At 41.4% G+C, this 27,704-nt stretch overlaps 1 protein-coding gene and 1 long non-coding RNA gene across 4 annotated transcripts in view; both read left to right on the top strand.

Annotated features, from left to right (window-relative positions):
- Positions 1 to 174: 174 nt before the first annotated feature.
- LOC139683114 (uncharacterized) lies at positions 175 to 16,315 on the top strand. The gene is made up of 3 exons (XR_011699752.1): positions 175 to 4,042; positions 4,715 to 4,755; positions 5,856 to 16,315. It is a non-coding gene; the product is annotated as an uncharacterized lncRNA (long non-coding RNA).
- Positions 16,316 to 18,616: 2,301 nt separating this feature from the next.
- KCNH1 (potassium voltage-gated channel subfamily H member 1) overlaps positions 18,617 to 27,704 on the top strand; it is a 198,190-nt gene continuing 189,102 nt past the window's right edge. For 2 of the 3 annotated variants that reach the window (XR_011699751.1, XM_071577874.1), the window contains exon 1: positions 18,617 to 18,824. Coding sequence is in view for 2 of the 3 variants with exons in the window: in XM_071577874.1 (XP_071433975.1) it covers positions 18,752 to 18,824 (73 nt within the window). In the remaining variant the exon portion in view is untranslated. Of the gene's footprint in view, positions 18,825 to 19,143; positions 19,221 to 27,704 lie in introns of those variants that run through there. The other variant, XM_071577887.1, reaches the window with a different exon arrangement.

The raw sequence follows: 27,704 nt of genomic DNA, 5'->3' as shown, positions 1-27,704 counted from the left end.
CTTGAAATCAGCCTGTTATGGTCAAATTATATACCTGTGAAAAACTTTTGATTTATGTGTGCTTCCTAGAAAATGTCCAGACTTTTTCCTGCCTTGGAAATATTGTGGTCTTTGAAGAACTGTTTTTGTGACAACTTTGGCAGATGACTATCAAAAATGGGAGAAAGCAAGCTGTGACTCTATGCTTGCTGTTCTGCTCTCTGAGAGTTGAAAACAAAGATCAGTGAGAGACAGTAGGAGCAAGGTGGCTGACTGGCTGAAAGTGCTTCAACAATTGAAGATTTGCAATCTCATAGTTTAATGTTCACAAAAGAATTCACATAAGAAAACACTCACAAATGCCAAAGCCACAGGAACATCTTGAACCTACAATTGTACCTTTTGGACACAAAATCAATAAGAAAACTTGCAGGAAATTGGGATTGGTTGTTTTAGTTCTCCGAAAGGCTATTTGAGGTTTTAAGCTTTATTTTCTACAGGTGTGAAGTTTGGACATCCATACAGCATTATGACTGCATGTCTAACAGTTCTTTACTGAAAAAGCCACTGAAAATTTTAGTAAGTTATTAGAGCTTTCAGGAATGCTAAGTTGTTACAAGTGTTGTGAAGGTAACCACCTGAAAAGAAGAAATTTTCTGTGTCAGCATGGTTGGGAGTAGAATTGTCTAAGGCACCAGACCTTTTTTGTTTCTGCTATTTTTATGACTGCTCATAAAACTTCTTTTCAGAGGTTACATTATAAGAGCACAAGTTCACTTAGTTATGAATTTAGATGTTAGCAGATGCATGTAGTGATTTTATTCCCCATGCTGTCTGAAAGTCGGCTTGCTTTGGACTTTTCTTTCTCTTGTATTCTTGTCTTATGCTTCCTCTGTCTTCTGTTTTTAATTGGGTTTTTTCAACATTTTTTTTACCCCCTCTCCATAGTTCATCTGTCACATTTTGTGCTGGATTAGATGTGATGTGATAAAGCAAGACAATTGTTTGTGAGATTGGTCCTACATTTGTTATAGAAACTATGTGTAAGGAATTAGCTTAGACTAATATTAGCATATAGAGTCATAAAGTCATAGCATGCTCTGGTTTGAAAGGGATCTTAAAGATCATCTAGTTCCAAAACCCCTGCCAAGAGCAGCAACAACACTCACTAGACCAGATTGCTCAGAGCACCATCCAACCTGGCCTTGAATACTTCCATGGATGGAACATCCAGTCTCCTTGCTCTATGCTGTATCCTTCCTTCTGTGTTTTTTTCTAAACATAAGCTGTAGAGGGCAGCAATGTAACGAATGCATTCAGAAGGTGCAACTTGGGCCAGTCTAAAGAGTCTTTTTTTGAGCCTATCAGTTTTTCATTCTTTGAGAGTATGCCTTTCTTCTTAAAATCTATTTCGCAAGTCACAGTTTCAGGGGGAAAGGTCATGTTAGGGCAGAAGGTGAGGGATTCCTGGAATACAAAGTGGATTGCAACAAAGTGTAAGGAAATTAAGGAAGAAAGAAGTTGCAAACAAGGAAGGCAAAAGAAGTTGCTTCTTCTCTTTTAATGAAATTGCTAAACGGCTTTAGTAGAAATAGAAACTAAAAAGGAAACAACTTTCACTATCCATGAATTAACTTGGCTTAAACCCCACATGGCTTCTGATGTTGCTCCACACAGACTTGGTGCCTCTTGCAATCACCTTTGTTAGTGCAGGTTCTTGGAATTCATTGCTTAAAATCAGGCTCTTGGACTGTGGAGTCCTGCAATTTATTATAACCTTTTAGTGAGGGATAATGTCAGTATTAACTGTTGGGTGGTGAGCCATGGGAGAGTAAACACTGTTTATTCAGAAGAAAATTACTTCTTAAAATCATGTGGGGTTTACATGCTTGTGTTAGGATAGAGTTGTTTAGGTTGGAAAAGACCTCTAAAATGAATGAGTCTAACCATTAACTCAGCACTGACAAATCCATCACTAAACATGTCCCTAAGTACTACATCTACACATCTTTTAAGTACCTCCAGGGATGGTGACTCAACCGCTTCCCTGGGCAGCCTGTTCCAGTGCTTGACAACTCTTTCTGTGAAGAAAGTTTTCCAAATATCCAATCTAAACCTCCCCATGTGCAACTTGAGGCTGTGTTCTCTCCTCCTATGGCTTGTTACTTGGGAGATGAGACCACCCCCCACCTTGCTACAACCTCCTTTCAGGTAGTTACAGAGAGTAATGAGTTCTTCTCTCAGCCTTCTTTTTTCCAGGCTAAACAACCACAGCCCCCTCAGCTGCTCCTTAGAAGACTTGTGCTTCAGACCCTTCAACAGCTTGATTGCTCTTTGGGTGCTCTCCAGCACCTCAGTATCTTTCTTGTATGTTATGACCACCTCACCTATGAAATTTCTAGCTTGTGAAAAGTATTGCAGATCATGTGTTTGGCCTCTTTATCTTATGGTGACAGTTTCATGCTTTCAGGGTTTTTTTTGGAAAGAGCATTTTGACAGTTCCCTGTATTGGCAATGTTACTTTACACAATTTAAAATCTGTGTCTTTTAGGATATTTTTAGAAACAGGTCAGACAGACTTGTGACTCTTCTTCAGAAATATTATGAATGTCTAATGTATGTTGGGTGAAACACAGAAAAAATAGGGTGACCATGAAACCTTTTGGCAATATCCAGCCAACTTGGGCTTTAATGTGGAGGTTTATAATTTCCTTTGGTATGAGTGTTCCATAAAGAAAAGTAAGCTCTTTGTCTTCATAAACACATTAAGAAAAGCTTGCCTAGGATCAAGGCAATTTCAGATAAATTACTCCTCTTGGAGCCTTTTCACTCCTCTGCTGGAAAATACATAGGTGTCATCTGCCAAGTACTGTGTTTCTTTTATACCAAACACAGCTAGGCCACTAGGACTGCTGGGTGGTAAGTGGGAGGCTTGGAGTGTACTGGGTGAGATTTATTATTTCTTTTAAACTGATGGTTGTTGCTGCATTCAATTCAACATTCTCAGATTTTCCCAAGATTTCACGTTTTACTGGAACCAGTGGAAGATGGTGGAAATTGTGTGTTTTCTACAGCCCTAGAAATTCAGGCCTTCAGTCTCAAGCTAGCACTTATTAGTATTTCTGAATTCTAGTCTTAATGTTTTATCAAGGCAGAAATTAGTAAAAATTTGTTCTGTAACTGAACAGTAAAATGCAACAATAAATCATTTGCTAACTGCCTTGCTGCTGTTAATAACCCTCAATTGAGACTTGAGGTTTTTTGTTTTCTTAATTTTTGTCAGGCTGTCTTCCAATTAAAGGATTCAAGAACTATCTGCTTTCCAGATCTGAATGGAATTCTTCTGAATCAGGACAGTCAGTAACTTGTTCTTGGGAGATGGAGAAAGTCAAGTTGTAGTTTCTTTTAGAAGCCCAAGAACTTCAGCAGTTGTAGGCACTTTTTCCTATTAAAATACCTGCCACCAGCTGATCAAATCATGCTCTTCTGAAACCTTTGCCAAAATTTTACTTCAACTGTGTTGTACAGTGTTGGTGGTAGATGTGTAGATTGAAGTTGGACATGTTAGAACTTGGCACTCTGTTAAAAACAGTATTTTGAAATAAATTATTTGCTGCACTGTAGAAAGGCTTATTCAGGAACAAGTGTAATGGGTTAGTGCTGACATCCATCTTGTTCAGTACTTTGATCCTGACACTTATGAACAGCAAAGGCTACAGAGGAACTAATTTTGGGGCCAGTGCCATAATCTCCATTCTATGTTGGCAAGAAGCCAATTCTCGGTCTTCTAAAGATTTGCTGAAGCTCTGAAGCGTAAAGCATGCTATCTTTTGAAAAAAAAATCTGATTCCTCTGGATGTAATTTGAAAATATCTGTTCCACCTTCATATATTTGTAGACTCTTGTTTCAGTGACTTTCTGTAGCAGTGAGTTCTACTGACACTGTATGATGACTTTTTCCCTTTAAACAATTTTTTTTCTCTTTTTCTTGACAGGACAGATGTACTTGATCAGCCCTTTCAGTATTATTATTTCATTTCTCTACAGTTAATCCAAATATCTGGTAAGCTGCACTGTTTATGAAAACTAAAGAGAGTTCTGTCTCCAGCTGATTATCATGACACACTGTGTGAAAAGCCTGAATTTATCTGGCTTAATCTTGTGTTATGTAGGCAACTTGGGACAATAGGTCATTGCAGAAAGTTGGTTTACAGACATAATTTAACCACTTATATTTTTGCATACTTTCTTCAAAGTAAATGTTGGTAATATCTGGCAGTATGTCTTTGAATCAAAACGTTGATGTGAAATATTGCCAGTGAATGTTCTCAAACTCTGTATGAATAGATCATGTACATGGCTGAAACAGTAGCATCTCTTTACAAAGAGTTTGGGTTTAGAGTCAATTGTTTCTAATGAAAGGAAAAAAGGTATTGTAATTGTTTTTGTAAGCAAGTGTGATTTTACTTTGTCCTGTCTTACTTTTACATAGAATTACCTAAACTGTGTTTCATAGGACTGTTCAGCAGAAAGCAGGTTTCACCTAATTAATGCTTACAGTGGTTGGACTTCTGCAAGAAATGTAATTTTACTTCTCCTGAATAATATTTACATTTCTTGTTTGTTATGGTTTTTTGTTTGTTTTTATTTTTTTAATGCAAAGCAAAGCAAGTGCTTTGATTCCATGCACTTGGTGAAATATGTGCTAAACTTCTACTTTATTTTTTCTTGTCAGGTTGTCCATTGCTGTTGTATGTGAAGAGGTGACCATTTGCTGTGAGTTAATGGTGTCTGTACTCTCTCCTATGTGTCTCTCCTTCTTTTCCTTCTGTGAAACAACTTTAGAAAAGGAAAACATACTGCTCAAGATTTTCTCCTTGCAGTTAATAATACCAAACACTCTCTCCATTGAGAAAAATGTTCTATGAAACATAACACAGTAAAAAAAAAAGAATCTCTGGTATGTTACTATGTTGTGTGTCTAATCCTGAAAAAGAGAATACCCTGCCCCAAACAGCTTACAGTTTATAGGGAATCTAGTCAGTGTGTGTAACCAACACAAGGAAAACTAAGGGAGACTAAAAGAAACATCTGTAATATGTTAAAATGAACAAACAATGTAAAATTACTGTAACCCTGTAGTGCCCATTCATTTAAGATACAGTGTCATTGTAGGAGTAATCTTGGGGGATGTGAAAGAATCAAAGAGAGTACTGTTAAGAACTTCACTTGAGGAAGAATATGTATCTTTGCATGTACAAAAAAAAGTACGAAGAGTGTTGCGATAACCAGTAGTGGCAACTGGTTTTGCTGTATGTCTTGGGCCTTGGACTATCAGAACATTTTATGCTGTAGCATACTGACACCTCCTGCTAAATTTTGTTCTCCATTGCTTCTTCTGCCCGGCCTCTTTTGTTTTAAGAGTGGGGAGAAGGGGGTTGGGTATAAAGTAGAAAATGACACAGTCTGTGCATGACAAAAAGGAGATCCCAGAGTTATACAAGCATTTGTATTTCTGTTTTCCATTTTGTTGTTTCTATATAAAAGTATACACTGTTACTTAGAAGCCCTTGTATTATGGAGCTGTGCTAGATTTTGGAGGTCAGTGTGCTGGACTGTGTAGGTATCAAAACATTACTACTATTCAAGTATCATATCTTTTCCTACTGTAACTATTGTTTGGCTCATGTAATGACCCACAGTTCAGATATGCAGTTTAGGAAGGATCAGCAAGTGGTTCTATGTTGAGAATGTCTGTAAGACAGAGTTGCAAGCAATAAAAGTACAATTGTTAGTTAATTTTTTCTGATACATGTAAAATTTATTTTTCCACATGGAAATTGTTAATTTAATACCATTCTACTGGATTTTTCTAGGAGTACAAATGGCCTGATTAAGTGTATTCTGTTAAAAATCCAGCAACTCAACAACAAACAAATCAATATGACTGTATCTGGCTCTTCAGGTTCTATTATCATCATGGCTAGGCTTTGTGAACGAAGATTGGGAAGGGCTCTCCCCACACTTGATGCAAGCATTCTGGTTGCTGAAAAGGCCAATGCGGGATACGCAAGTCTGGTCACAAAAGGCACAGCAGAAAGTCTCCTGAGGCGATATTGGCAAGGAACGGTTCTTTTTGCATTGTCTTTTCTCCTCAAGACTGACTCTGTGTGTGTTCTCAAAGGAAGCAGCAGAATCATGAATGGTGTGTCTCCATGAATCCCGATTGGAGGCCAGAGTGGACCATTGATGGCAGTCAATATGGCCAATGCTGAGGTGTTGTTTCAGGGAGTCCTTGTATCTCCTCTTCAGGACTCCTCTCTTGTGGCAGCCGGTGGCGAGTTCACCATAGAGCACAATCTTCGGAAGGCGGTGATCCTCCATCCTGGAGACGTGCCCTGCCCAGCGCAGCTGCGTTCTCATCAGCATGGCCTCGATACTGCTGACCCCTGCCTGTTCAAGAACAGACACATTAGTCACATGATCAGACCAGTGGATGTTTAGGATTGTACAGAGGCAGCGCTGATGGAAGCGTTTGAGAAGCCACAGGTGGGGGCGGTAGATGCCCCATGATTCAGACCCATATAAGAGAGTAGACAGTACAATGGCTCTGTATACACTGATCTTTATACTTTTCTTCAGGTGTTTATTGCACCAGACTCTTTTATGGAGTTTTCCGAAGGCTCTGTATGCCTTTGCTAGCCTTTGTGTGCCTTTGTCAATCTTGCTGTCCAAGGAAATGATGCTTCCCAGATAGGTGAACTGCTGGACTGACTTAAGCTCTGATTCGCCTGTGGTGATGTGTGGATGATGGAAGACTTCCTGAGGTGCAGGTTGGTAGAGAACTTCTGTCTTCTTCAAGCTGACTTCCAGCCCAAAAAGCTCAGCAGCCTCTGCAAAGCAGGATGTTAAGCGCTGCAGAGCTGTTTCTGTGTGAGCAACGAGGGCGGCATCATCAGCAAAAAGCAGCTCACGGACAAGGTAATTCAGGGTCTTTGTGTGGACCTTCAGTCACCTTAGGTTGAATAGGCTTCTATCAGTACGATATCGGATGTAGATGCCGTTTTCTTCATCGAGGTCTGCTGTGGCTCTTTGGACCATCATGCTGAAGAAGATTGTGAGAAGAGTTGGTGCAAGAACGCAACCTTGTTTCACGCCACTGGTTATTGGAAAGGGCTCAGAGAGTGCATTGTCATATCTGACTTGTTCACGCTGATCCTCATGTAGCAGGATGATCATTTTGAGGAACTTAGGGGGACATCCTTAACTGTCCAAGATGTGCCACAGGCCTTTTCTGCTCACAGTGTCAAAAGCTTTGGTGCGGTCAACCAAAGTTACATAGAGTCCTTTGTTCTGTTCCCTACACTTCTCTTGCAGTTATCTGAGAACAAATACCATGTCTGTGGTACTCCTATTGGCTCTGAAACCACATTGGCTTTCAGGTAGAAGTTCTTCTGCAATAGCAGGTACTAATCTGTTCAAAAGTATTCTTGCAAGGATTTTACCAGCAATGGAGAGCAAAGTAATACCTCGGTGATTTGAGCAGTCTGATTTTTCTCCTTTCTTCTTTTCCAGGGTGATGTTGACTGTGTCACTGAGATCTGGTGCTAGTTTTCCTTGTTCCCAGCAACACACAACAAGCTCATGAAATTTAGCATGGAGTGCTTGACCTCCATGCTTCCAGATTTCGGGTGGAATTCCACCAACCCCAGTTGCCTTGCCAGTTTTCACCTGTTGTATGGCCTTGAGTATCTCTCCCATAGTAGGGGCTGCATCTAATTCATTTTTCACTGGTTGTTGTGTAATGTGTTGAATTGCTGAGCCTTGGACTACACGACTGACACTGAAGAGAGTCTGAAAATGTTCAGACCATCGGTTCAGGATGGAGGTTTCATCTGTGAGAAGCATTTGGCCATCTGTGCTGAGTAGAAGGCTTTGAACTGGTGTATGGGTCTGTACACTGCTTTCAGGGCCTCATAGAATCCTCTGTGGTCACCCAAATCTGCACATAGTTGCGTCTTTTCTGCTAAGCTGAGCCACCATTTGTTCTGGATGTCTCAAAGTTTCTGTTGGAGCTTACTGCATGCAAGATGAAAAGCAGCTTTTCTTACGTGGCAAAATGGGTGAGTGAGGTGTACTTGGTGAGCAGTTCTCTTCTTCTTCAACAATTCCTGGGTCTCTTGATTGTTTTCATCAAACAGGTCTTTGTTTTTCTTGGAGGAGAACTCTAAGGACTGCGGGATGCAATTTTTAATATGTTGTCAAAGTGCTTCAGGAGAGGGATCTATGGAATGATCTGCAAGTCTAGTTTGAAGGTTTACCTGGAAGCTGTCTCTCACTGTAGCTGTTTGAAGGTTGTTAACTTGGAGCCTCCTCCTTGGAATGCTGCCCCCCTTAGGTCTGGGCTTAACGTGGAGGCTAGGTTTGCAACGCACAAGGCAATGGTCTGTTTGACATTCTGCACTCAGGTGTGCATTGACATTCTGGCATCACTCAGGTGTGATGGACATTGCTGACATTTCTCTGTTGCACTAAGACATAGTCAATGAGGTGCCAGTACTTGGATCGAGGATGCATCCAGGTTGTCTTCAGGCTGTCTTTCTGCTGAAAGATGGTGTTGGTGGTGCTGAGCTGCTGTTCTGCACAAAATTCTAGCAAGAGGCTATAGGGGGAGCCCCTTATACCGAATTGGGTTGTGGACTGACGGTCAGAAGAGCTCAGGCACAGCAGTCATCAGAAGGCTCATAACTTAGATAGTTTATTCAAGATAGGTTAACAGACAGTTCTCATAGCACATAATAGAAGAAGTTAGTTCCTATTAGTTCCTATTACATCACCTCACATCCTAGTAGATCTAGATCTGACTAACTCTCACGCAGTAATAACCACACCTTTTATGCACCCTCACATCTAACATGCTATCACATAATTGGTCAACCAATTACCTTACATACACCACAGCCTCTCACTGGTCACAAGCCACCACACATACTCCAGGTAGCTCTGTTCTTTTTAAGGTAGAACTCCAAACAGCTTTCCTTAAGGGATGCACTCACACTCACCCCTACAAGAGGCGTCTGTTGTCATTGCAGTTTTCAACACTGTGCTTGCCCAGGACTCCTTTCCAGGCTTCAGAGTTCTTTCCTACTCTGGCACTGAAGTCACCAAGGATTATGATCTTATCATTGGCAGGAACCTTTTGGGTGAGGCAGTGCAGGTTGGTGTAGAATTTGTCTTTTTCTGCTGGGTCAACTTGGAGAGTTGAGGCATATACACTAAAAAGAACATGTTTCTTGTTGTGTAGTGGGAGGTGTAAGGACATAATGTGATCGGAATGACTTGTTGGCAAATTTTCAAGCTGGGAGGTGATGGAATTTTTAATCATGAAGCCAAGTCCTAAAAGGTGTCTTTCGGTTTTGGGTTTGCCTGACCATTAGAGTGTGTAGCCAGCACCATGTTCTTTAAGGCTGCCTTCCTCATGAAGATGAACTTCACTGAGAGCAGCAATGTCGATGTTGAGCCGTGACAGTTTGTGGGCAATTAGAGCAGAACAACACTCAGGACACCCACTGTCCGCAATATCAAGCATGGTTCTGATGTTCCAACATGCGAGTGTCAGTATGAATGCACCTTTAGAAGCACGTGTATGCCTTTGTCTTTTAGTCTTTGTTTGACCACATTAGAAGATGCCTGTTGGCCATGGTTAGCCAACAGGGTAAGGGGTGGAGATAGGTTTTGGTTAGGCCACCTTTTCTAGGCCCCTCTCCACGTGGAGCAAGCACTGCTCTCCTTGAAAAAGGCTGCTTGGTCATTCAGTATGCTGCCTCAGGAAACTGTCATCTCTGGGGGCAGTCTTGAGCGACCAATGTTCTGAACCACCTGCATGCAGGGCTGGATCTGCAGCTTCCAGTGCTTCCTATCACCTGTTGTTTCAACCCTTGCCTGTCACTACAGGGCTTTACAAAGTGGGTGAACCCTTCGAGCCTGCGCAATGGATTTTTTAGGTGAGGCACAGCATACACAGAACTGGCCCCACCCCTTACTCCTAAAGGTTCATCTGCCAGGGCTGAGTGAGCTTGGATGGTGACAGGGAATACCTTAGGACGTAGGTTTGGTTAGAGTATCCTTCTCTTAGATGGATGGCCTTACAGAGCTAAGTGAGCTCCATCTGTCCAGGTTTGGAGTTAGAGGTGTCCTTCTCCTGGGATGATTGCTAGAGGGCTGGCGAGACCATCCTGCCCATGGACACACTTTGTCTGACCCTGCAGTTGAGACCTGTAGGGCATGGGAGACCCTACTGGAGGCACAAACCACCACCAGCATAGCACACAACCTCATGAGGGCATGCAAGCTTCTCCCCTGTGACAAGGGGGTGTCTGTGGAGAAGAGGTTGTATTATACAGACAGGTGAAACTACATAAATATAAAACTGAAATCCACAATAGTTTACATTTGTAGGTATGGATAAATACATAAAGGGTCAGTCTACAATAGGAAAATTCTCCTGAACAAAATTTTTGCCAGAGTGTTTGTTAAAGGGAGAGGAAAAACAAACTCTCATGCATACATAATTTTAGGGTAAGAATGCTGGATACCAGTAGGACCTTGTTGTCATTGGTTTACACATAGTTTTTAAAAGAATGCCCACTCAACTTCATTCTCTTTGCTGGAGGTTTTTACTTGCTCATATACAGTTCACTGTCTTTCATCTAAGTTACATCCCTTTTAGTGAAGGTGGCTTTTATCCTCTGTTTAAGAGTCTACCTAATTAAAACTGCAAATGTGTTATAGCCTGGAAGGCCGTTATGAGGTTCATGTGTGTTAGACATCTAGTGTCGTGAAAAACCAAAGAGATGATCCAGGTTTCAGAGTTGTGCTCTGAGCCCCTTGCTGGAGATCAGCTCCCCATGGGTACTGCAGAACTGTCAAGGGCATTTTTGATAGACATTGCTTCTGCTGATATTCATGTGTAAATGTTCACTTCTAAAAAGCATGTGTCCGAGCCCATCCATGTGTTCCCTAACTTGACTTTCCTGTATGCCATGTGCTGTGTTTTGGTTAGGTAGCTGCACATAGGTCTGAATACTATGATGCATCTTTTTTTTTAAAGAATGTCCTGATATTTCACTCTACTGTGTGACTTTACAGAGAAGATTTTGTATTAATTAGCTGGTAGCAATCTTTGCTTCACAATTATTGATGGAAGCACAAAATAGGAATCCTGTTCTACTTGTAAAAACTTAAACAAAATTAGAAAAGGCGTAACCCACTCCTCAGTAACTATGCAAGTGGTTATGAAAAACAATAGCCCATGTGATATTAATCACTAGGTATAGATACGAATCCAGTACTGATAAAGGCCATTGAAAAAAGTGCTTTTAAGAGATGATCAAATTTAGAAAATTAGTAATTTTTTCTCAATGCAACTGCAGGATACAATCTGTATCCACTGTATTTAAATTTTAAATTAAAAAAATTGGCTGTACTCAGCTAAATACAAAGTATACGGGGTTTTTTCCCCTTTCTTCCTTTCCAGATTAGTAACCCTGAGTTGTCTGGCTACTTCTGCTTACCCCTCCCACTATCAAAGAATGCCACGAAGTTCTGTCTACACAGAAATCAAATGCTGCAAGTAATCCAGCCTGTTGACAGGAAAATCAGTAAGTGGGAAATATGTGATGAAATGTTAGGCTCAGTGAAAACTATGAAATGAAGTGAGAAGAGTTTGTTTTCCTTTTCCTTTTTCTTCTTTATTCTACAGGGTTTTTTTCGAGGAGGAGTTGGTTTCTGTCTGTTGAAAAGTATTTTAACATTGAAAAAGTAGAAGGAACTGACATGGTCTGTAAAGTTGTGAGGTAAGAGGTCAACTTTATAGAACATGTAACCCCAAAGCAGGAATTCTGTGGACATGTAAGGCAAAAGCTATAAATACAAGTCCTGTGCAAGAAACTAATTAACTGTGTTGAGGGTAGTTTCGTGCTGCATATTTTCTGAGGTGTATTTCTTGGAGAGACTGCTGTAATACAAGCACTTAGCTGTGCCTTTACCACTGTCAGCCTCACAGGTAGGATGCTTCTGTCCAGAGAACAAGCAATGAAGCTTTAAAGATTGTTCTGCTTTTTAAATTTAACCATAGAGTTTAGGTTATATGTTATAATTTGGGGAGTCTGACTCAGTATTATTTGGGAATTCTTTGTATCATTACATTCTTGGAAACTGCTGTATAATATAATACAAGGTTTGTTCAGAAAGCTAGTCAGGTGGTTTAGATCAAAGGCAGTAGCTAAAAGAGGATGTTTTAGGGTCAAAATAGAAAAAAACCCGCAAAAAAAACAAAAAGAAAGGATTTGCTAGCTAGTACAAGCATATTCCTAACTAGACTTATTTTTCCGAATCTGGACCTAAACCAGCTAATTTTTGAGTTTATTCTTTGGAGACCATATAGTGAAAATGTAGGATTAAAAGTGGCTTTTTAAAATATTGTTAAATTAGGGACTAGTAGACAACAGTTGAGAAATTAAGACATGATTAGTAACAAGACAGTAATTCAGCCTACAGAGCATCTTGCTAGTTAACAAAAAACAATCACCCATAACTATGGGTTCCTAGTCTTATTGTGAACGGGGCAGGCAAATAAAATTATTTATTACAACTACTTAGCAGGGGCCCTGCATTCTGTTAGAATTCAAGCAAACAGTGCCTGAATTGCTAAATTTTGCCTTGTTTTATGTTGTCCCAGGAAATGGAAAAATGAGCCCAACTGAAATACATAACAAAAATGTTAATAAAAAGTCCTGTCAGACTTGGAATCAAGAAACCTATAGTTATTTTCTATCCCTCCTCTGAGTAATAACACTACAGTGGGTCACTGCTCTGCTCTGAGACTGGAAGAGATGCGGCCAGGTCAGGACAGGGTTGAGCCAAGGGGATGGAGTGGAGACAGCTGCAATGAGGGGAATGGTGATAGTAGCTGTTGTCTTAATCAGGATGTGTGGGAACTTTTTTTTGTTGTATTTTGGACGGCTTTGGGTTGTTTTTTGGTTTTTTTTTCCCTAAATCTGGAAAGCCAGCATGCTACCTCCTGTTGAAATAAATGGAGATGGACATGCTGTCCAAATGGGGAAAAATTTTCTATGCCCTTTTGAGTGTTCTCAGAAGGAACAGTTCTTCCCTGTTAGCCCACACTCCAAATGTTAGATGTATAAATAAAAGAGTGGCTGTGTACTCTCTCACCAGTTTTATTTTGAGATTTCCCCCTCCTTCCTTTCAGAACACTGGATTTTTTTGGTTATTTTTCCATATTCGTTACACATAAGAAGTGTGAAGAAAATTCAGTACTTCCAAAACTGGAAAATGTCCGTATTTATTTTTTGACAAATTTGTTGTGGCTGTTCTGGAATACTAACATACCTTAATTTTTAGGTCTCTGCAACTGGATGTTTCTTTGAGTTAAAAGTTCCCTTAGATTTTACATCCTAGAAATAACTGGGCCTTTAGGAATCTCAGGCTGAACTTTGCAAACGTCTGGAGCTTTTTGGTTCAAATGGGTTGTAAAAATAAATTAAACTGTTTCAGTAAGATGCACACATGTCTTCCCACATTGTTTTCTCTTGCTGGACACACCATGTACTTGTTAAACTACTGACATGCCTTACTTTTAAGGACTAACTTTTGTTTCTCATTGCTTTTCCCATAAGCAAATGAATACTGTTAATCACAAGCAAGTAAGTATTTGTGTATGTTATGACTGAGAATGGGGCCTTAGACTGCAAAACTTTGAGGGTAAGAATTTGTAGAATAATGACTGCTTTATTTATTTAATGTAAAAATCAATAAATAAAGTTATAATTGTTTCTCCATCTTAGTTTGAATTCAGAATTTCTTTTTTTTAGTTTAGTATCTGTATATCAGAGTAACTTGTGCATTACCTTCTGTAATTTGTTATCCTATCAATTTATGTATTTTATTTTGACAGTTTAGCAAAACCATGTGGTAGTATACAAATGAAACTCAATGTAAAGGTTGAATGTTCTTTTTATTTTCAGTTGGTGACAGTTTGTTATAACTCCTTATGAGTCTGGTTTTTGACTGTTTCTTCTTCACAAAGAACAAAAGGTGATGTGCAAAACAGAGTAGAAATTAAAAGGACCGTAAATAAACCCAGCACTTGTCATTATAATTACCTAAGTTCTGAGCATATGAGATATCCCAAACTGCCACATTTCTTTACTGATTTGATGCTGTGACAGTGAAATGACAAGTCCCAAAGCCCTGACAGAGTCCAACAGCAGAAGTCTTGTGCAACTTTGGAAGAATTAGGTTTGTTCAGACATAAAGGCAGCAAGAGCTGTCAGAGGAACATTACAAGAACTTTTCATGCGTTTGAAAACTTGCAAAAGGGTCAGGAATTTTTGTGCAGGCAGAAGAAAGCATTTTTACTGTCTTTAAAGACCAGATGACACAGTGGTATTTTAGGAAAAGCTTCCTTACGAGACTTGTTACATGTCTCTAGATAACCTAGAGACTGTATGGCTGACTCGGGGTAAGTTTTTAAAGGAAGTTACTGTAGTATCTCTCAGGAATGAACTTTGTGACAAAGTGGAAGAAATGAGCTCTGTCCTCTTCCAGTATTTTTATTTCATACATGGCATGGGATTTAGTGACATTCCCACAAATTAGTCCCTGGAACTAATGTTTTTATTGACGGTAGATTTTCAAGGTGTTTGTCTGTATCAGCATTGGAAGTTCTGGCCATGTTATTAAATGGGTTGGCTTAAATACAGGCTTCTGTCTGGGAGGTGACTCTGCTGCCTTACCTTATGCACTACCACTGCTGGGTTTCTTTTCAGACTGGTTTTCTATTCAATAGGGTGGCAAATATGCACAGCCTGGATGAAGGCAAATCTGTCCCTTTCGCAACAGCAGCTGCTCAATGTGTCCATGAAACAGTAGCTTAAGGCTCTGAAACCAAGGATGGTCACTTACATGGGTGGTTGATACTACAAGACCTGATGTAGGGCCTTTTTGAGGGAAAAATAACCGTCTGAAAGAGCAGCATAATCCGAGACAGCTGAATGCCCTCTACAGTAAGCTATGATGCTTTGTATTAGCTTTCAGTGCAAGTGTTAGGTATTCTGTCCAATAGGCTTTAGCAGACAACCAAATGAAAGAAATCCACTTTTCAACTTTCCAAATAAAGTGATAGCTGGAGAGAGGTAACCATCTAACAATGAAGTCAGGCAGTGTATGTGCACACACTCAAGTGGAGCTTTGCCTGCAGCTTTGTATCATTTGCAAAATTTACCAGTAATGGTAAGAAAATTAATATAGAATTCAAATAATCACAGTAAAACATAGTGTCCCTCTGCATTAGTGGTGAAAAATTCATACTGCCAGCAGGAATCATATTTTGTAGAGGGGAGAAAATATGAAGAAACTAGAAGATAAAGGAAAAATCTTCCATTTGTATATTAGGTCTAGCTGAGATGGAGTTAATTTTGCCATAGCAGCACTCAGTGTTGTGCTTTGCATTGGCAGCTATAAAGGTGCCCATAACACACCAGTGTTTTGCCTACTAATGAACATCAGCCTTACCAACATCTTCCCCTCACCAGCAGGATGGGGTTGGGGACTGGGCAAAATCTTCAGAGGGGCCATAACCAGGAGAACTGACCCAAACTGACCGAAGGAATATTCTGAACCATAATTATGGTAGAACAGAAGAATTTTTGAGTTGAGAGAGGGTTTTAGAACTGTGGGCAGTTTCTAAGGCCTGCTGGCAGGTGCTAAATTAGTTCTGTGAGAAAGACCAACAGCTAGCAAAACCAAAAGAAGATAAGAAGGTTTTGAGTCAGCCTGCCCATGAGAATGGAGTGTTGGAGAGATAAGGTTCTCAAGGCAAAGTGAACATCTGTCCAAGAGTGTCATCCAATTAAAAGCTGTGGTGAGTTTTATAGACAGTGTGATTCAACCTATAAGAGGAGGCTATGGGTGGGAATTAAGGATATATATTGTGTAATTTGAAAATAGAGCTTGACTTTTATTTTTACCTGTTTTTCCTTTCTTCATGGAGTGATTTAATAAACCGTATTTGTGTGTGATACCTGTGAGCTGTGCCTCCTTGTTTTTAGCTGCCACCATTTACTGCAGTACTCTCACACATAATCATCTGCTTAGATATAAAAGCCACAAAAAAGGAGAAGGAAGGGGAGAAATTTGTTATTTACAATATTTACCTTCTCGAGCAACTGCTATGTGTGCTGAAGCCCTGCTTTCTGGGAAGTGGAAAGACATGGCTTGCTGATGGAAAGTACAGAATAAAATCTTTTTTCCTTTCCTTTTGTGCATGTGTTTTGTTTTGGCTTTAGTAAACTCCTTTCTCGTGACCTATAAGGGGTTTTTTCATCTATTTTCCTTCCCTGTCTTGCTGAGGAGGGGAGGGGAGGGATAGAGCAGCTTGGTGGGCACTTGGCATCTGGGCAAGGCCAACCCACCAGAGTCTGCTATAGCATTTTAGTTATTTGCAGGGTTACAGAGTAGATGTAAACCCCAACCTAGATAAAACAGTAACTTTGACATGGAACTTCTGGGATTAAATGTGATGATCTAAAAAATTAGATAATTAGAGGCTGGAACCACAAAATGCAGCACAAACTGCAGCCAGCCCACCCTTCATGGAGTTCTAGGAAAAATGTCTTTTGTTTCTTACTCTGTTTCATCTTGCTTCCCACTTCTGTGTACTTGCTGATTCAGTTTTTTTTTTCTTTAAAAGCCTCTTATTTTCTGCAATGTATGTCAACTACCAGGTGTCTCCAAGCCATAGACATTCCTGCAGAGCCCAGCAGAAAATGAGATATAGCATGCTCTTATTCCTCTAGTGCAGTGCTTTGAGGGATAATAAAATTGTCTCCCACATCCCAGTTTTTCAAAACCTCACTCTTGGTTGTAAGCATCAAATTTAGTGTCAAAGGTTACAGTTACAATTTTTCTGTGGAAATTGTCAGAGTGTTTAAGATCTCTTCAGGTTTGCCCTCTGCTGAGGAAGCCAGAAGGAGCTAAATAACCTGGGACTTTTGTATATGCCTTTGGGGATAGAATTGGATGTGTGGAGACACAAATAAATGCTTCCGTGGGATTTTTCAAAACCCAGCAACTTTTCAGGGAGAATTAGTAGCCTTTTTGCAGCTCCTAACCTTCCTGGTTTTGGCAGCAAATGCAGGGGTGCTCAGCATAAAGTTCATCACCAGTTTAAAAGCAGCTACCATGGCACAGCTACTTCATATGCCTGGCAGGAGGCTGGGCCATGGAGGGGCTTTAGGGGTCTTGCAGGTGCCCAGCTGTGTGAAGGAGTGTTGGCGCTGCTCAGGGCCTTGATTGGTAGCTCCTGCTGCAATGATACTGTCACCTGCCTCCACCCCTTGACTCTCTTCACTTAAAAATGCTGAGGGAGGCAGAAGGCTGGCAGCAGGGAGATTGGACTTTTGTGGCTGTGAGGGTGTTACAGTCAGTGTTTGGTCACAGTTGTGTGCCTGAATTGGCTCGTGCCTGTGTTGTGCTGGAGCTGCCTGCAGTTCGCAGCTGTGCTGTGGTCCTGGCCCAAGCCTTACCCAGGAGAGAGCTAGCGGTGCAGTGCCAGGATTCTGTGGGAGCAGTGATAATGATTAAAAAGCCCAGGTGACACAGGTCATTGTGTTTGCCATACTCTATTTTCTTGTACTGTGAGAAATAGCTTTTCCTCAGGCATGTGATCATAAGGAAACATATTCATGTCTTGAATATGCCTTGAGCTGTGGAGCCTGAAGGTGCTGCACCTAATGAGGCATGACAGAAAGTAAATGCCAATGCCAGCAAGAAAATCTGCCTTTGAAATTAAAAAGATCTATTTTCCATTGCTGATAGACTGGCAAGGAAGGAAAAACAAAGTCAGTATCTCAATGAAAAACTGTTGTAAATTAAATATCTCAGAGAGTTTAGGATCTCTCAGAGGTTCATAGAATCAGAGAATCACAGAACATGATGAATGGGAAGGGACCCATCAGGATCATCGAGTCCAACTGCTGGCCCTGCACAGGACTACCCAAGAATCACACCGTGTGCCTGAGAGCGTTGTTCAAACGCTTCTTGATTTCAGTTTCTCTCGCTGCTCCCACTGAGCTGTTAATCAGTTTGACCACATAATACTGAGTAGTTTTCTGACAGAAATCATGGTAGGGAAGCGTGAAGCACGATCCGCAACGAAGGAGGCAACCGAAGACTCCGAGGCTTCGCGGCAGCAACCCACCCGGGGCGGGACACAGCGGTGCCTCCCGCCGACCCGGAATGCTGCCGCCGGTCGTTTTGTGAGTGATTTTTAACCACTCCGAGTTTCTCATCTCCCGGGGCGCACTGGCCTGGGGTCGAACTCCGACGCAGCTACCCCTTAGCGGAGCATGAGGCCGCCGGGATGCGCTGTCCGCCCGCGACGGGCAGAGCGCAGCCGGGCCGCCACCTCCCCGCGCTCCGCCGCCGCGCTGGCCCCAGACGATGGCGCTGCAGCCCCGGCGCTGCGGAGCGGCGGCGGCCGGCGGGGGTCGCTGCGGGGCGGTCCGGCGGCGGCGCGGGGCTGCGGTGCGCGGGAGGCGGCGGCGGGAGCGGCGGTGCCGCACAGCCGCGGGTGCCGGTCCCGGCGGAGGCATGAGGAGCGCGGGGCGGGCGGGCGACGGCGCGGCAGAGCGCGGGTCGGCGCGGCCCTGAGCGGAGCCTCCGCGCCGCGCTGCGCTCCCGCAGAGCGACTATGGCCGGGGGAAGGAGAGGGCTGGTGGCGCCTCAGAACACGTTCCTGGAGAACATCGTGCGAAGGTCTAACGGTGAGGGGGCACCGCGGGCGAGCTGTCGCTGGGGCGAGCAGCCTGCCGCGCCTCCAGCGGGGGCAGCGCTGCCGGGCGGTTCCGCGCATCCAGGTGCGGCAGCCGGTGCCGGCTGCGCCGCCCGAGTCCGGCGGAGAGCCCCCGGCCCGGGCGGCGGGGCTCGGGCTGCAGGTGCGCCGGCACGGAGGGGCGGCCAGAGATACCCGCCGGCCGCGCTGTGCCGAGGGGCGAGCGGGGCAGCGCCGGACCCGGGGCTCGGGGCTCGGGGCTCGGGTGGTCGGGGCCGGCGGCGGCTCCGGCCGGGGAGGAGGTGCGAGGATTCAAGATGGTCTCTGGGCACGGAGAGCCCGATGCGGGGGCATCGGAGAGGGCTGCCTGCCCGAGTTGCAATGGAAGGTTTGTCATAAGTGAGGAGAGTTTGCCATTTTGAGGGCTGAGGGCAGATATTTCTTTTTTTCCTAGTGCACTGTAACCAGGTTTGTCTCTTGGAAAACTGTGGAGTGGAAAATGCCTCGAATTTCACAATTGCATGGAAATATGCATTAATGTTATCCAGATTCTTTCACTTAGAGACTTACCAAAAGCTGCTCCTCAGTAAGCCGACGACCATGCAAGCATTCATGTATTTGTTTAACCTAGGCATGTGCATTTCTTGTAAAGCCCCGAGCCTAAGTTGTGCCATTTTTAATGTTTCCATTGACTTCAACGGGGTTGCTTAAGGGATTAACAACTTTGTACTATGGTTGAGAATATGCAGGGTCAAGCTCCTTTTGAAGACAAGACATGATAATTAATTAAAAACATAGTCAGTTTGTTCTGATAAGGCAAAGACAATTAACCCTCTTGATAAGCAGCTAAAAACTCAAATGATCCCAAGAATGGTTTTCAATTTTTTTTCCAATTAGGCAGCATTATTGGAGAAATACCTTTTGATAAGACCATATTTTCACATAAAATCTTGAGGCTCTTTTTATAGGTTATTTCTCTCTGCAACTTTCCTGTAGAAGGGAAGGGATTGGAAACTGCATTCCAGAAAAAAATACCAATCTTACAATGAATCTTGCACTCTGTTCTTTTTTTTTTAATGAATGTTACATTTCATCACATTCGGATTGCTTCTCTAATCTTCCAACAACAGTTATCGAAGGCTTTTCTCAAAATTCTCTTGACTTTGTAGATTATTTTCTTTATTAGAAAACAATTTTCTCTTCTGGCTTTCAGTGCCAAAGCCTTGATGCAATAAATCAGTTGAGGCTTGGTGACGGGGGAAATCATGCAGCAGAAGATATGCTCTGTTTTTTCTTGTCTTCCCCCATTATTAAGAAGGTGTCATAACAGCCTGACAGCACAGGTAAAATGACAGCATTCCATTTCCAAATGCTTAGCAAGTCCTGAGGGCTGTAATCAATAAAAGTTTTCAGATTAAGCTTGGTAGGAAACAATGCACAGTTCAGACATCTTAGGAGCAGACTGGGAAAGTGACTCGGGCTTAGAAGCCCATTTCTTCTGTAATATGCCTTCAAGATTTTGCAGGACCCAGAATCAGTTCTAACATGGGACCATCAGCCTCATTATTGTCTGCCTCTTTCAGGAGACAGGGATAGACTCTTTTCTCTCCACATGAGACAGGACTGCACTGACCAGCATGGGGGCAGTATGGAAACATGCAGGTTCCTTGTTGCCTGTCTTGTCTTGGCCTGCCTGCTTCGCCATTGAGATGATTTGAGATGCCCACAGCATGAGTGCTTAAGTGGTCCCATAAAGCTTGAGGTTTGGCTCCCCTTTCTTGGTTTCATTCAATTGGGTAGTAATGTGACCCACAGTGAAACAATCTAGGCCATTTGACATTTGCCAAATGAACCTTAGACTTGTTGTCAAACTATATTTGCTTGCACACGCAAGCAAGTTAAGGAATGCCAACAAATATTGAGTTGATACAGATATAGAAATGTTCCTAATTTGGGGAGGATTCCCTTTGAAAGGAGAGGAATTTGGTCACTGAACAGAAATATGTACTGAATAGGTATATCACTTGAAGAACTTGTATATGATATACATATCAGCAGTCACAGGTGAACTGAGGAAAGCATGTTCTTGCAATGTGTTATATTTCAGGGCAAGGGGTGATAACTCAGTGAAAGAGGCTGTATGGCAATAACAAAGGAATTGGCATGCAGGCTCTTTTAGAAGCATTGCTGTAAAGAAAGCACTAATTAAATTTTTTTACTGGTAGTTTAACAAGAAATTCTTTGGACAACCTTTCATGTTAGATGTGGGACTTGTAAGCTGATGCATGTTTAATGGCTAGAGGTAATAGAGTGTACCTAGGCATGCAAGTTCCAATTTTTTTCCATTAGGGTTAATATTTTGTTCATATTTATACACACCCCCCCCCCCCCCATCTGCAGCAAGACTCACTTCAAACTCCTTTGGTCTGAATCTTCTCCTTTAGAGTAACTATGGTTGAGAGGTTCTTCTTAGTTTGCAAAGCCACCGAGATGGGCTCTCATGCACTGAATGCAAGCTAAAGGAGCTGTGCTAGAGTGAGAAGCTGCACAGTATTTCTTTCCCACACATTGGAGTAAAGAAGGAATTGAGAATTTCTCAAACCACCTTTGGTTGGGATAGCCTTATGATAGCACACAGAGGAAGGAATACATAAAATGCCTTCTTTCTAGGCCTGTGGACCTCATCTGGTCCCCTGTGATTTTATCTCACAAGAAGATCTTCTGGCTGAAGTGCAAACTTTATGTGGTTTGTTCCTCTTTGAAATGAGGGACACCATAATTCTAATTTCTTGTATTTAATGTTTAAAAGCTCTGTTTCTATACTAGCCATGCAGAGCTAGAAAAATAAATGTTGCATGCAGTGCTTGGTTGACAAAAATTAGTTTGAAGCATTGAAATATTTAAAGATCAGAACACCCACTGGGACGGAAAATGAGCCCATGCTGTAAAACAGTGCAGTATATAAAGAATCAGTAGCCCCTGATGGTTACTGCTAATGTGATATTAATGTTTCTCTTGGTAATGTAATACATCCACATTATACAAGCACTATAATAATAACAGTTATAAACCTGGATCATGGCCAGGACACCCAATACAAATGGTGTAGTATATTGTAGGAAGTACTGATGCTTTGTGATATTCCAATGCTTTATCAATAACTGGATACAAAAACAACTTTCAGTTTATGTAAATGCAGGCTGGATTCTTTAGTCCTTCCTTTGTCAAAATTCTCATTGAGGTATGTGATAATTGTGCATATGTAAGGATGGCAAAAGTAAGCCCTGTGTTTACATGGCTTTGGAATTTCAATGGAAGTTACAGATGCTTTTCTGATTTATGGACAAAATGGGGCGATTGGAAGAAGGGGAAGTTAGAATTGCATGAATTTAGTTTTGCTTTCACTAAATCCCTTGCAAACACCCTAAGGAGCTGTCAGGTATGGAAGCAAACTCGAACCTTTTTGATGGAGAATGCAGAGTGTTCCCTGTAGAGGGAAAGAAAAAGCACCTTCCGACACAGATTCTGAGTATAACAGATATTTCCATGATTTATGGCATTGCTTTCATTAGGCTATAAAGTCCCAGTACAATAGACATTTTGCAACCTGGGACACTAACCTTGTACCATCACCTGAAACCTGGGAGAGAAATTTATTTTAAACACTTCTGAAACTGAAATAACTGGTTTTGTGCTTAGCTGGAAAGAAATGCAAAGAAACTAACAGAGAAAAAAGAACAAAAGCGAGTCTGATTTTCATACTTTTGCACACAAATAACATGCTCATTTAAATGAAAAATTGCAAGGGATCCTTAACCTGCCAGTGCTGTGTCTGGTGCAATCTGGCCTTGCCTGTCTTCCCTTCAAAACCTGAGGCAGTAAGCAGCATGGCATGGAGATGCAGACCTGGCTGCAGCTAATGCCATTTGGATCCAGAAGCAGCAGTGTAGGTGTGCTTTCCCAAATGTAGGGTTTGGTATCTGAAGTGTTGTGGGTTTAACTTACCTGAGATGTTGTGTTGGGAAGGAACATGTATTAACATGGCAAGCTCTGCATCACTCTTCCATATGGGATGCACCAAGGTGTTGGGTATCTCTGGAGTAACTGATATTACTGCAACACTTTGGGTAAATAGCATAAGTGGTCGAGAAAATGTGTTCATACTGAGAGCAAAACTGCTTTTGTTGAAATTAGCAAGTACATTTTTCTGGTGGAGTGTACCTTCCTGTTTCCTTTAGACAGAATACATTTGGTTTCCTGACAATTCCTAAATTTCCATAATTTTCAATGAATCTGTAGGCAACACTGGGTGAAATTCATTACTTGCAAAGAAACAACTCAGAAGCCTTGTGCTACAAGTAAATTACATTCTAGTGGGGGACTGTTAAATAAGGAAATGCATTTAGTGACTGTTTCAGACATGAAAGTATTGAAAAGGACAAAGTTAACTGCATAGAAAAGGGCAATATTGAGGTATTCCTTATGAAGTGCAATGCCTGCAATGCCAGCTCCCAAATCGGCTGACTTGTAAGGCTGTGCAGGAGCTTCTCTGCTCCATGCTGCCTGTTTAAAGTCTCATCCACCTTCCAAACTTGAGTAGGTTAATTTCAGTATTAACCCCCTTCCCTGCAATGTTATGGAATAGAGTGATCTAGCCTTGAGAATGCTCCTCTTCCCTTGCATGAAAGGCTCTTTGCCCAAGTCACACCTTGCAAAAAGTGCATGGGAAGTTACTGGATCAGTAATGAGATGGCACTGTATGTACAGATGCCTTTAGCTGAAAATTTTGTTTCTTTTGCCATTAGTATGGCTTGCCCCATGAAAGGCAAAGTGAATGTTACCCTCTACAAATTGGCCATCCAGGGACTGAACTTGAGTCTCCATCCTTTTGTATCTAATCCTGAAAGGCCAAGTTTATTCAGGATTTTCTGTAAAATCACCTTTAGCTGAGGAAAGTATGGGTCTGTTGGCATTGATTAAAACAAGACCATGAGAGCAGGAAACCTTTGGAAGCCGCAAGGCCACAACTTCTAAGCTTCTCCTGAAGGACATTTTCCCAAACAGAATGAAACAAAGGGGTTTCTTACTTCTTGATCTTCCTTCTTTTCTACCTTAACAACTGTGGAGAGCGTATATTTTCATTGATGTTTTCATGCAATTGGTCAGTACATTGAAATATCTATTCACTATTGACAATTTTTTCTTCTCAGTATCACTTGAATTAAATATGAAATGGTGGTTTTTTTTTCCTGGCCAGAAATCTAGTTTTTTGTGTGCACCTTTATGCATTTAGAAATGTAAGACCCGATTTCCTTAAAATTACTTTTATAGGTTGTAAGAAAAAAAATGTTCAACACAGAGATGATAGTAATGTGTTTTAAAATTAATGTTCTGAAAGCTCAAGAAGTTCTACTGTGATAATTCAACATATCAATCCTTTTCTACATTAAATCCTAGAACAAGATTGTAAAACAAATCTTAATGAAACCCATTCATTGGAGAATGTGTTAATGCACTTTTGAAACTCATATAGATAAAAGTGAGCAGGGAGTAAGGTCTTGTCAAATGCTTTTAAGCCTATAATAGGTAAATCAAATGGCTTCTTTAAACTGAAGAAAGACTCATAATCAGTGCAACTAAATCATATATTTTCCTGAATTAATTTTACCATCAGATGGGAGGGGATAAAACCCCTGACCAACTGAATGATGAAGACTCACTGCTAAACAGTGGTTTTGCTCTTTAATAAGAGTGGTGCAATGTATGACTCTTAACAACTGATGAACTTTCTCATTTCTGAAAATTATCTAATTATCATGATAACGTCACATTTGTGTAAATGTTGTGAGTTTGGGTTTCTTTTTTGTTTTGTTTTGTTGTTATTGTTGTTGGTTCCTCAGAATGGAGTCTACTTCAAGGATAGATAGGTGAAGAACTATGCTATCCATAAAATACACATGACAGCTCTGGTGCCTTTGTGGTGCAATTTCAGCTATTTTTGTGCCATTATTCTGTAGTAATTAATTTTATTTAAAAAAAATACAGTTATTATCAAGATTTTAGAGCTACTAGTGTTGGAAAGATGTATTATTTTCAATTTAATTTTTTCTCATGGTAGACGCCTACAGTTAAATATTTTCTATAACAACACAGAGTAGCAAATGTTGATATGGCACCAGTAATTTTTATCTATACTGCCTATTGCAGTTAGCTTTCATTTTCTGTAATGATTGAAACAGAGTCAGTTGAAGGTGTTGTTTTAGTTAGTGTCTCGTAATTTGTGGTAGGTATGAAGAAGTACATTTTTTAATATTTCTTTTCAGCCTGCACTTGCCCTATGCTCTGGAGCACACATGACAGTGTAAATCATGTTTGAATAAACATGAATGCCTGCATTTAGTGGATTGTGTTCATCTTGTAACAACCAAGGAACTTTTACATTCATTTATGTTTCTGTAAAGTAAATAGTTATATAAAAAATGCAAGGCCAAATAGACTTATCTTTAGGGTTTTATAATATGAGTTTTTTGTATTAGAGTGAGGCTACAGGTTAAAAGTTTTTACCTCAGTATTAAGGGTGTACATTTTTGAGGCCACTATACCATTATCCTATATAGAGATCAAGGAATGAATATAACAAGATACTAAGTGGATGCAAGTATCCATGTAACACCATTGACTTCTTCAGGAGGATGTGGGTGGAAGAACAGAATTATATCTTATTGCTTTTATTCTACCACATTGATCTTTCTGTCACTCGAGCATGTCTGTACTTGCTTTGATTACAGTTACAGCACTTTTATTAGGATGAAAATGTGGTTGGTCTCTGAAGTGCAAGCCTCGAATCCCATGTATGCAAAGAAAGGATTGAATAAGTACTTGAAATTCAGCTTGACTTATTTGTACTGATTTTGGGCCATATGTTAATCTGGGAAGTTACACTTGAACAATGTAAGTAATCAGTGTGACTAAATGCTTCTGTTTGACTTTTCTTTTTTTTCAAAACTAAGACCAAGCATGAGCAAAAATTCAGATATACCTATCCTTTGGTAGCAATTTTGACAGGTCTACTTAGAAACAGTGTTCAATTTCCATGCACTGGGAAAAAAATTAAACAGAAATGAAGAAATGTCTCTCCGCCCTGTCCAAGTGATGCTGTTTGTGATGCAAAGTCACAAGTTTGTAAATAGCTGAATTGTTTGGAAACTCATCTGCCCCTTATTCTTAAGCTCTATGATAGAGTCTTATCAAATGGCAGTGGCACATGATTTTTGCCTGCTGCACGTTTCTTACGCTGACTGTGACAAAGCACCTGCAGCTTTTGCCCAGCTAAGGAGCTGTATCCCCCACCCCTATTCCCAGTGACTGTAGGTAAGGTAAGAAATGTATGTACTCTGCAGTTCTTCTAGTTCTGCTGTAGAAGTGGTTTGTGCGTGGTAATCCTGGAGGTCTAGGTTTGTTTGACTGAAGGTCCATGAGAGGAGTTTGAGACCCGATAAAAAGTGACCGGCTGGTCTCAGTAACCAGGGCAATGTCCTCACACAACATGAGGGAGGCTGTGGTCTGGAATGAAGGGGGCAATTCCTGTTCCATTGGAGACTGATGGGAGAAACAGCAAGCTGGGTGAGGACCAGGTCTTCCCACTGTGGTGGGCCTGGTTCTCCTTTCACTGAGAGGGGAATAAATTAGGAGCAAACATTTTGAGTTTTGTATTTGTGTGATGACTGTGGGAAAAGATACTAATATCTTTAAATTACACTTGTGTGTTACACAAACCTGAGCACACCTGTGGGAACTTTCACAGACCCACATATGTGACGGTACAGTGGGCAGAATCCTGTCATTGCCAAGGTCTGTACTACAACTCTCTGAGCAGAAGTTTCCCCTTGGCTTTCTCTGTGCAATGTGGGAACATGTCTGGCAGCATTGTGAGAATATGTCTGGCTGCTTGTCTCTGACCTTTTGCCGGTGTGTCCCAGAAGAGGGCCTGTGCATCACTGAAGGGAGAGGGAGCGCTAGTGTGCTGGCCTCTGGAAAAAGGTAGGGGTCTCAACTTGGCAAGGTCCACCTCACAGGAGAGGCTGGGATGCAGTGGGTGTCAATGTGTAGCTGTGTAAGGGAATGGTAGGGAGGAAGCAGTTCAGTAACTTGCTCCATGCTCTTCCAAGGAGGTGACCTCTCCTCATCCGGCGAGTCCTGGCCAGGTACATATCTGTGAGTGCATCTTGTCTTCAGGTGTTTTGGATGTTTGAGTTGATGAACAGTTGTGATTAAACAAAGCACTATATGTAACATAGGGATTCAGTAGATAGTTTTGATGAAGATGGATGTTCTAGAGACTTGCTATTGCTGTTTTTAAAGGACCCGTGTTATTTGGAAGGACATTTTCTGATTCTTCTGTTATGGTCTATCTTCTGGGTGGAGCAAAATACTGGTTTCAGTGACTGAGTGAAATCCATTCTTACAGTTTGGAAGGAGTTAAAATGTTTTTCTTGTTGCTTTAAAGTGGCCATGTCTGCTTTAAAGTGATAATCCAAAATGGATCTGACATTTGAGTGTGTAAAGGCTGACATGTGAGTATACTGCAGTGAGCAGAACTGACCTGTATAAAATGCAGGCTGGAAAATATGAAGTGAGGCACTTCCCAAAGTAACCAGCTCTGCAGACCCTCATCACAGAAGCCTGCCCTACTCTTACAATTAATTGTGCAGCCTTTGTGATACTACAGTTCTTGTGTTTCTGGAGCATGTGTCCTGCACCTCTATAAATTTCCTTGCCTCCCAATGGTCTTGCTCAGACTGTGCCAAATGCAACACAAGCCAGAACCCCAAGTATTTTACGTGAGCCTGCCCTCACTGGACTGGAAGTTCTA

This window comes from Pithys albifrons, chromosome 2, assembly GCF_047495875.1.
Source record: "Pithys albifrons albifrons isolate INPA30051 chromosome 2, PitAlb_v1, whole genome shotgun sequence".
Classification (NCBI taxonomy): Eukaryota; Metazoa; Chordata; class Aves; order Passeriformes; family Thamnophilidae; genus Pithys; species Pithys albifrons.
The sequence above is the reverse complement of the archived record's forward strand: the minus strand, read 5'-3'. Positions and strand labels throughout refer to the sequence as shown.